Consider the following 11,038-nt stretch of genomic DNA (forward strand, 5'->3'; position numbering starts at 1 on the left):
CATTTAAATATAAAGCAGTCTAAAACAAGTGAAATATAAAGAAATGTTGTTTAAAACATGATGTCAACTCTGTGTGTATGCAAAGATACATATAACTATGAGATGTATGTAAAAATACAAATAAATTGTGTATTTAAGAATACAATTACTTCTGTGGGAGTTTCTCTAACCGACAATCATCACTTAAGAGCTATTGTGATGATACAACGTTTTGCCTCACGCTGCCAAGGCCGTCCTATACCTTGCTGAGGGTATAGAACATGAACTACTAAGTTGATCCAATAGTCTATGCTAAAAAGCACTAAATGAATCATCTAAAAAGTATGACCCTTTTCTACCCATGATGGCTACATAGTTTAGGGGGGCTGTGAGTTGTCTGAACTCTCCCTCATATCGGTGCTTACTACTACTCCCAAAAATATAATATTAGCTCTTATGTTTAAAAACATAATTTTTTCTGTGATTTGAGATTAGTGCTCAAAAACTTAGCTCAAAGGCTATCTTGGAAATCAAAGTTTCCTCTCTTGCTTCATTTAGAAAGCGATTACTCTTTTCTGAAAACTAGACCGAAGGCTCTTTGGAAATCGAGGTTTCCTTTCTTGTTTAAATGTGAAAACATTTTAAACCCTTTGGGAATACATAGTTCCCATATACTTTTGAAGAAATGAACTTCAAACTTTACCCTTTAATCTTTACTCAACTTGAACTTTATGTTTTAAAACAACGTTAAAAAATTTGGAAAAGACATTTGGAAAACTCTAAGAACTTCTCTTGACATTGATCTTAACTTTCCTTGAATTGGATTATGGATTCAAGGTTCATGATCTCGTGTTTATGGATGATTTCATGATGTTTAGATGTACCTTAGAGTGTTGGAATCAACTAGAAAGCATAGATACATTGCTTAGGAACAAGTACTAAAAGGTGGGGAACGAATGGGGAGAACTGGCGTCCCTAGCGCTCTGAGAGGCGCGGGGCGTCAGCCTTCAAACTTCAGAGAGCAAGTTGGGGTGCAGCGCCCCAAGGGTGAAACTTCAGAAACCCTTTTGGGGTGCGCTGGCTGGCGCGACACCCCACCCTCTTCCCCAGGTGTTTGACGACTTTTCTTGCTCGTTTTTCATCTCTAAACCCTCTAAACTTCAATGGTTCTTTCCCCAAACACTTAGAATCATTTGTACCCTCAATATACATCAGATTATACTCGAAAAACACAACTAAAAACATGAATCAATCTTAAGAAAACTACAATCAACACAATCGACAAGAATTCAACGAATTTCACCAAGAACTCAAGGATTTACTTTCAAATCTAATAACTTCGCTGAAATTGAATCATGATTAGAGCATGGGGTGAACTAACCCAACACTATGTGATCTCACATACCTTGTAGGGATCACAACCGATGAAATCCACAAGCTAAACTCGACGATCTTGACGAAGCTTGTTTCTCTTCTCCTTTCTCCTCTTTTTTTCTCTTTTCTACAAGCCCTAGCGTATTTTGGTATAACCGTAAACTGATATAATTCTGATTAGACCCTAACTTAATTACCAAAAATGAAATAAAATAATTGGGCAAGGAAAAGACCAAACTACCCTTTCAAAATCCCGATTGGACTTTCGTTATTCCAACAGCCCAACTTCCAAAGGGCATAACTCACTCATACAAACTTGAAATCGTGCAAACTCAGTGGCATTAGAAAGATAATTCCAAGAGCTTTCCTACCATATCTCTAAGTACCTCTAAATCATCCTGAGCTAGAAGTTATGGACGTTTGAAGTTGGCTAAAACTCAACTTATTCTAACTTAACAAGATTTCCAGATTTTAATTCTTTCCAAAAATGACTATTTTCAATTATTAGCTTCTTCCTAGTTATTTCAAATTGCGAGATGTTACATCATGAGTCTACATTATCACCAAGATCCTTCATATAAGAATCCTAAATCTTGAATTCATAATTCAAATTCAAGAGAGAATTAAGAGTAGAGTTCAAGAAAGTCTTTGAGTTAAATTATGAATCCTTCGAGATCAACGATTGATTTGAACTAAGTTTTGAGGAAGTAAGTAAGAGAATGAGAAGAGTCGTATACATGAGTTCCATGTTGTTATGTAGACCTTCAAATCAAGTCATTCATTCCCATAAATTCCGCATGGACTCCATAAATTGAGTATCATTGAGAGGAGTAGTGATGAGTCCACAATTTGGACTCATTTAGGGCAATATTTTAATAGAATTAGTGTCCTCAAATACATATTTTGTCTCAATAACTGATGTAAACCCTTAAGTTTCAGCTATTTGGATTGAGAGACAAAGCTTCGACGCTATCAAGCAAAAAGAAACAAAACGGCAGAAATAAAGGAGAAAATACTTCATGAGGATCGCCTAAACTATTAGGTGAGTCGCCGAAAGGTCCTAAATCCCGCCGAATGTTCCACTATGCTGAGCCTGGAAGGAGAAGGTCAAGTCTGCGATAAAAAGGAGCAGTCGACGCGTCGCCGAGCAGTTTCATGAAGCAAAAATATATCTCCCAATGCCTCAAAATGCTAGAATGTTGAAGGCAAAAGCCAAAAGGTGATGAACCAGACCAAAGGGCGAATCGCCGAGTGTGTCAGCGTTCCCGACTAACTGCACCGAGTAATCCTCCGCAGCTAGAATATTCATACGCTATAAATACCTATTTAAATTGTTAGCTTAGTATCAAACTTTAGAGACAAAAAATTATTTTTGAGACTAAGAATATTTCTGGTTTAGTTCTTAGAATTTTTGGAGACATTGTGCTAGAACTTGAAAATTTGAAGATTTTCAACTCCAAGAAATTGGAAGTGGGTCTCGAAGAATCTTCATCCTTGACGTGTTTAAAGACTTTATTCATCGTACCCACTTGATGGAAACACTTGTTGGTATCGAGTTCTATATCTTTTTCATGTCTATCTAAAACCCCAATTCTTGGGTTGTGATTTTGTGAATATGGGTTAAATATATGGTTGGGTATTGCTTATTGTTGGTATATTCACTGTTTAAATGTGATTTCGTTTAGTAGTTGTGTTTGAAATTAATTAGATTGTAGTTGCAAATACGATTTCATCTCAGTGTTTTTGGCTTGCTCGAGAGAGAGAGGTTTTAAAACTACGACTACTAAATCGATAGCCGGTGGTTATTGGGTCGTTGTGGGTTCAGCTCGAGAGAGTGAATCCTAGGCCCTCTCCCACACTTTCAACTTGAGCGAGTGAATGGGCTAAGGCGGAGGCTGTGCTTAAATGAGGAAACTTGGTGTTCGAGAGAAATCGAGTTGATTTGGGGTAAGTTGCTTGAGAGAGAATTTACCCCCACTAAAGTCTAGCCTAGTTACAAATATTCAGCTATGTATTATCAACAGCATCTACCCGATAGTGTCTTTTATCCCATAATCCTATCACATCCCAAGAATCTCATCTCCCTATACTCATGTCTTTGTATTTTTGCTGTTTTATTTGTTAATCACTAAAGACCCCCCATTGATAATTGACATTTGTGTCAACTCCTTAATTTAATATGTTTTTATTCTTTAATATTTACATCTATGATTGATTAGAACTTGATTTTACTTTTCTTTTAATTCTCGAAACCACTCCATGTGGGAGTGATCCCAACCCTTGGTTGGATTATATCACTACACGCGATCATTGGCACTTGAACTGAAGTAGTGTCCTTATATGTGAAGTCAAAATAGCGTCGTTGCTGGGAGTGGTGTTATTTGAGAATTTGTAGTTAAGTAGGATATTTGTTCCTGTTAGTCGTAGTTTACTTACTTAATTTTTAGTTTTGTATTTTGCTTGTTTGAGTTTTGAAACAAAGGAGGTGAGTATGTCAAGCAGTACTTGTGAGCAAATGGAGTTTTCTCCATTAGAAGTAATGATGTTCAGGGATTGCATTCTAACCTTCAAACAATTGGAAGGTGAATGGATTCATGAAGCATGGGCAAGGTTTAAATCACTTCTAATTTGATGCCCCACTCATGAAATTCCTGATATAGTCCTCCTGGACTGCTTGTACAGTAGTCTTGGTCTCGGAAACAAAGCATTGGCCGACCAACTCATTTCAAGTGTTATTACACAGTAGCCCTATGCGATAGCAGCCCACCTGCTTGATCACATGGCTGAAGCAAACCAAGAGGTAGAGAAGGACTTCATGTTGGCCGCGCTGATGACTCAGATGGATGAGTTGGCCAAAAAGATAGTGGAGATTGAAATCCAATGTAAAAGGAAGGACAAATGTCCCCCTCATGATTGAACAAAGCCCAAGAACAATGAGGGTAAACGTGTCGAAGGAATGCTCTCAATCATTCTCAACAAGGTAAGTGAGCATGATAGGGTGCTAGAAGAGATGAAGGATAACATCGAAGTGATGAAACCGATGATTGGTTCTCATTCCAGATCTATTCAGCTGCTCGACAACCTTACGGGTCATGTGATGCCTCATCTCCATCTGCCACAAAGCACGGGGTTTCCAAGTGATGTTTTGGCTAACCCCAAAAGTGAAATTTAGGTGTTAACCCGCGTCGTGCCACCACTTTAACTAAGGCGCTGTTTGGGAGGTAACCCAAAACCCTTTATTGCTTTATTTTTTATTTAGAAATAATGGTATGTTGAATGTACAGATTAAAGTTTGGAGAGTGTGTGGAAATTGCATTTGGCGAGATAAAAGTTCCATTTAACGAATCGCCGAACAGGTCGGCGATCCCAATGTTGTCCGACGTTTGGACCCCCAAGTAACTGAAGGTCCTGTAAATGTTGATGGGGTAAGTGACCACTCGGAGGATCGCCGGGTTGATCGGTCAGTGCGACTAACGTAGCCTAAGGGACGCGAATTGGAGGGTTATTAATGGCCAAAGGTTTTAAAGTTTCAAACTCTTCAGTTTCCCTCGCTTTTAAACTTCACAAACTCACACCAAGTTAGTATTTTCATCATTCTTGCATTCCATAATTATTTTGGTTGTTGATTTGTGCTTGGATTTGGAAAACTTTGTCGTCCAGCATCTCAAATTTATATTGTTCGGCATAATACGTTGGTTTTCTGAATCCCGTGTTTATTTTTATCGCATTTTGTACGCATTTGCAAATGATTTTATCTTAGTGATGTGTGTTGGGCCTCTCTGATCTTAATTGGTTTGAATATGCTTATTTTTAAACTTGACAATCTTGCTCGTACTGTTTTGATCGTCAAATGCCCATAAATTTGTGTCTTGAATTGAGTAAAATCACTGAGCAGTTCCGCAAAGCAGAACACTATCGCCCAATGCCTCAAAACGCGAGATTGCTGAAGGCAAAAGAAGAAAGGCGATGAACCAGACCAAAAGGCGGATCGCTGAGTGTGTCAGCGATCCCGACTAACTGCGCCGACTGATCCTCCGCAGCCCAAATTTTCAAACACTATAAATACCTATTTAAATTGTTAGTGTAGTATCAAACTTTAGAGACAACATTTTATTTTTGAGACTAAGAATATTTCTAGTTTAGTTCTTAGAATTTTTGGAGACATTGTGCTTGAACTTGAAGATTTGAAGATTTTCAATTCTAAGAAATTGGAAGTGGGTCTCGAAGAATCTTCATCCTTGACATGTTTAAAGACTTTATTCATCGTACCCACTTGATGGAAACACTTGTTGGTATCAATTTCTATCTCTTTTTCATGTCTAGCTAAAACCCCAATTCTTGGGGTGTGATTTTCTGAATATGGGTTAAATCTATTGTTGGATGTTGCTTATTGTTGGTATATTTTCTTTTTAAATGTGATTTCGTTTAGAAGTTGTGTTTGAACTTAATGAGATTGTAGTTGCAAATACGATTTCATCTCAGTGTTTTTGGCTTGCTCGAGAGAGAGGTTTTAAAACTAAGATTACTAAATCGATAGTCGGTAGTTATTGGGTCATCGTGGGTTCAGCTCGAGAGAGTGAATCCTAGTCCCTCTCCAACACTTTCAGCTCGAGAGAGTGAATGGGCTAAGGCGGAGTCTGAGCTTAAATGCGGAAACTCGGTGTTCGAGAGAAACTGAATTGATTTGGGGTAAGTTGCTCGAGAGAGAATTTACCCCCACTAAAGTCTAGCCTAGTTACAAATATTCAGTGATGTATTATCAATAGCATCTACCCGATAGTTTCTTTTATCCCATATTCCTATCACATCGCAAGAATCCCATCTCCCTATACTCGCATCTTTGTATTTTCATTGTTTTAGTTGTTAATCACTAAAAACCCCTATTGATAATTGACAATTGTGTCAACCCCTTAATTTAATATGTTTTTATTCATTAATATTTACAGTGATGATTGATTAGAACTTGATTTTACTTTTCTATTAATTCTCAAAACCACTCCTTGTGGGAACGATCCTAACCCTTGGTTGGGTTATATCACTACATGTGATCGTTGGCACTTGAACCGAAGTAGTGTCCTGATTACATGAAGTCAAGTAGTATCTTCACGTTCTAAGTATTGTGTATCGAGTTCCTAACCCTTTTGAGATTATATTCCTAATCATAGAACTATTACATGTTACCCATAAAGTCCTTGAGTTGAGTAGTTTATGTGCATAATTTCGCATAAACCCTATAAGTTAGTAGTCTTAAGATGAGAAGTATCTTTGAATCCTTGGGTTGAGTAGTTCATGTCCATAATTCCAGATGAACCCTCTGAGTCGAGCATTCTTGAAATTAGTATTTATATTGGAGTTCTTGAGTTCTGAGTTGTTGAGTCTCGAGTATTGAGTTCTAGTTACAGTTATTGAAAACCTTGAATTGAGTCAGTCACATCCATAATTCGGCATGAACTTTATTCCGAGAAGTCTTTTACATTTTTTTTTAAAACATGAGCATTTAGTTTTGTAAGAGTAAGAGTAGAGCCGAGTTCATTTCCTTAAAATGATTATATGGGAACTAAATATTCCCACGAGTAAAATGTTTTCACATTTAAACAAGAGAGGAAACACTGATTTCCAAGAGAGCTTTTAAGCTAGTTTTTGAGTAATAATCTCAAACCACAAAAAGAGTTATGTTTTTAAACATATGATCTGAGTATATTTTTAGGAGTAGTATTGAGCACCGATATGGGGACGATTTCGGATAACTCAAGTTTCCATAAACCATGTAGCCAACGTGGGTAGAAATAGTCAAACTTTTTAGATGATTCCTTAATACTTTTTAGAATAGACTAGTGGATCCACTTAGTTGAGGCGTTCTATATCCCGGCAAGTTATAGGTGTAACACCTCGGTATTCGATAGATCTAGAATTTGAAAGAAACCATTTTTGGAAATAATTAAAATTGGAAAGTTTGACAAAATTAAGCTAAGGATGAGTTTTGAGTCGACTTCAAATGACCATAACTCCTATATCAGGATGAATTTAGGGGCGCTACAAGATACTGTAGGAATGATCTTTGAATTATCTTTCCAACGCCACCAAGTTTGATCAATTTTGAGTTCGTATGGGGGAGATATGCTCATTTGAAGTCGAGTTGTCTAGATAAGGAAAGTCAAAACTGGATTTTAAAGAGGTATTTTGGTCTTTTCATTACCCAATTAATTGAATCCATTTTTAGTAAATTATTTGGGGTCTAAACTGTGTTAGTTCAATTTACGCAATTGAGAATTACGCTAGGGCTTTGAGAGAAGAGAAAAGAGGAGGAAAGGAGAAGAAAAGTTCAAGATTCGTCAAGTTCTTGTGATTTTGGTTGTGGATTTCTCCAAAGAATCAATCCTACGAGGTATGTGAGTTCACATAGCGTTGGGTTCATTCACCCACGTGCCAAACATGTTTATTTCAGTATGATTTTCATCCTAAAAGATTGAGACTTTGATGTTCTTGAGTTGTGTTCTTGAATTTGAGATGAGATTGAGGAATTCTTGAGAGTTTAAGGTTGATTCTTAGAGTTTTTTGGAGTTAGATTCTTGTGTACATGTCTTGGGTATCTGAATCTAAAGAGAATTTGAGAAAAAGAACCGAAGTTCGGCCAATTGGGGTTCAAAAATGAAGAAGGCACAAGTCGGGCAAATATGGGTCCTTCCTCAGGATTTGAAAATGTTCTACGCGTCACGGAGTGGTTATAGACTATTCTGCCTCAAAATTTATTTCGTAAACAAATATTTAAATGCATCTTCATGTCGCGGACTTGCTTCCAGACAGTGATTTCTTGATCGTTTCTCATGTTTAACTATCTAAAAACACTCCTAAACATCATGAGATCTTTCCTATCATAAACCACAATCCTTGAATCCATTAATTCAAACTCTAGGAAAGTTAAGAGCCAAGTCAAGAGAAGTTTATAGAATCTTCCAAAAGTCTTTTACAAATATTTTAACTTTGTTTTAAGACTTGAGTTTTGAGTTGAGTAAAGAGTAAAGATTTGAAGTTCATTTCTTCAAATGAGTATATCGGGACTACGTATTCCCAAAGAGTAAAATGTTTTCACATTTAAACAAGAAAGGAAACTGAGATTTCCAAAAGAGCCTTTGAGCAAGTTTTCAATAAAGAGTAAATGCTTTCATAATTAAGCAAGAGAGGAAACTTTGATTTCCAAGAGAGACTTTGAGCTAAGTTTTGAAAAATTATCTCAAACCACAAAAAGAAGTTATGTTTTTAAACATAAGAGCTAGTATTATATTTTGGGAGTAGTATTGAGCACCAATATAGGGGAGAGTTCAAACAACTCCCAGCCCCCATAAACCATGGAGCCATCATAGGTAGAAAAGGGTCATACTTTTTAGATGATTCCTTAGTGATTTTTAGCATAAACTAGTGGATCCACTTAGTGGTCAGGTTCTATACCCTCGGCAAGATATAGGATAGCCCTGGCAGCATGAGGTAACATGTTGTATCATCACAATAGCTCTTAAGTGATGGTTGTTGGTTAGAGAATCTCCCACAGAAGTATTTTGTATTCGTACATACACCGAAGTAAATAGTATTTTTATATACATTCCAGAGTTTATATTGTATCTTTGCATACATACAGAGTTACTATTGTATTTCTAAATACACAGAGTTATTATCCATGTTTCAAAAAAATTTCTCTATACTACATTCAATTTATTGCTTTATATTGAAATGAGTGAAGTTGAGTTGAGTTGAGCCCAGGTGTTTTCTTTCAATTCCTTTCAAGCTTATGTCTAGTTTTAGAATTCCCCTCACATGCTCGTACATTCAATGTACTGACGTCGTTTGTCCTGCATCATTGTTATGATTCAAATACAGGTAACCAAGATCAACATCCATCGCTTCATTGATCCAGTTGAGCATTCAGTCTTGTGGTGAGCCTCCTTGCTTTGAGGAGGATCCCTATTTACATTTCTTTAGTAGTTTTCAGTTGTTAGAATGATCGCGGGTCTTGTCCCGACATCCCTCCTAATTTTAGTGGTTTCATAGACAGAGAGTTAGTTAGTTCATTTGTCACTACTTTGCTATTGGCTTATGTTTTGAGACTTGAGTGTCATCTTGGCTAGTTGAATGTTTCTTTTAAGACATTTTAAGTTTATTTCATGAGTTCATCATTTGAGACTATTTTCTTTTGTTTAAATCTTCTGTTGAGTAGTAAGCTAGGCCAAGGATTCGCTTGGGGCCAGCAATGGTTCTCGAGTGCCAGTCCCGCCAAGGATGTAGGCTCGGGGAGTGACAATAGGATAGTTTTGGCAGTGTGTACGAGACGTTGTATCATCACATAGCTCATAGTTACTGTTATTATTTAGAGAAACTCCCACGGAGATATTTTGTATTCTTATTGTAATGACCAGCTCCCGTCGTTATAAAAATGCCAATGGGGTGAAATTTGGGGCCAAAAAACTTTTTCATAGTATTTGAATTTTTCCCAACCTAGTCCAAATTTAGATAAATCAAAGTCATAAAGGTGTAGGGAAATTTGGTAACAATCGGGTGAATTATTTATGATTTTGATTACATATGTAGTTAGATAACTCATTAAAGAACATGTGCGACTTTACAGAATTAAATTCGGGCGAGTATAACTCCCGGAATCGATCGTAGCTTAAAAGGTTTTTACTGAGGATCGTGGTTTAGAGGTGTGTTAAGAAATGGGGATTTTGGAATTATTAAAATAGCTCACTGGTTCGTGCAAGCCGCTTTGGGGTTTGATTTTGCCACTTTGGCGGGGAGCTGAAGCGGGATGAGGGCCGTTGTGGCGGGCCATACGCGACTTAAAGTCGTAAACAAACCCCTAAATGACCATACTTGGCACTTTTCAAATTTTAAGCAAAGGAACAAACCCCATGCGACTCCTGCTCGTTTTCCACCATTATTGAGGCTAAAGGTAAGCATTTCACTCCCTGAATCCATTTTTCAATTCGTAGAACGTAAAAAAATGGGTAAATATCGATGGGGGGATTCATATAGATTCTATGGTGGAAAAAACCCTAATTTGGATAATTGGGATCATGGGTTTGATCTAGGATTCATAGAATTATTAGTAATTCGGGTATTTAGTAATTGTTTATTGATTCCCGTATTGTATTGATTGTTTGTAGACCAAGAGTAAGCGAAACGAATCCGGAAAGGGAAGGATCAAGTTTATTAGGGTTTCAAGCTTGTTTCGAGGTAGGTGATGGTTGTGATTCTATGATTGTGTGATATATGTTTGTTCTTGCTTCTTTATGATACATGTATGTATATGAATGTTAGATTATTGATCACACTTGTTGTAAATGAGATAGATGAATTATCATTGCCAGGAAATCATGAATTAAATGTATGATCTTGAGGATATACTTGTGATTGTGATTGTGGTGTGTTGAATGGATCAGTTGCCACATTTTGGCATAACTAACTTGGATCGGTTGCCATGTTTCGACATAATTATGGCATCGGTTGCCACGTTCTAGCATAACATTGGATTGGGTACTTCGTTCTAGTATGCTAAGTGTTTGGGTTTGGGTTCCATGAGAGGACCAATGATGTGATATAATTGTGTATCTTGAGAAATATGAAACTGATCGTTGTTTGTAAATGTTGATAATTTTGTATATGTTCGATATATGCATGTGATTATATTATTGTG

General features: G+C 37.0%; 1 protein-coding gene across 1 annotated transcript in view; it reads right to left on the reverse strand.

Annotated features, from left to right (window-relative positions):
* The window catches only part of LOC125863805 (uncharacterized), a 32,564-nt gene extending 22,244 nt beyond the window's left edge, over positions 1 to 10,320 (reverse strand). The window contains exon 1 of the mRNA XM_049543800.1: positions 10,251 to 10,320. Within this exon, the coding sequence (XP_049399757.1) occupies positions 10,251 to 10,320 (70 nt within the window). The remainder of the gene's footprint in view (positions 1 to 10,250) is intronic.
* Between the last annotated feature and the right edge of the window lie 718 nt (positions 10,321 to 11,038).

Source organism: Solanum stenotomum, chromosome 5, assembly GCF_019186545.1.
Source record: "Solanum stenotomum isolate F172 chromosome 5, ASM1918654v1, whole genome shotgun sequence".
NCBI classification, from domain to species: domain Eukaryota; kingdom Viridiplantae; phylum Streptophyta; class Magnoliopsida; order Solanales; family Solanaceae; genus Solanum; species Solanum stenotomum.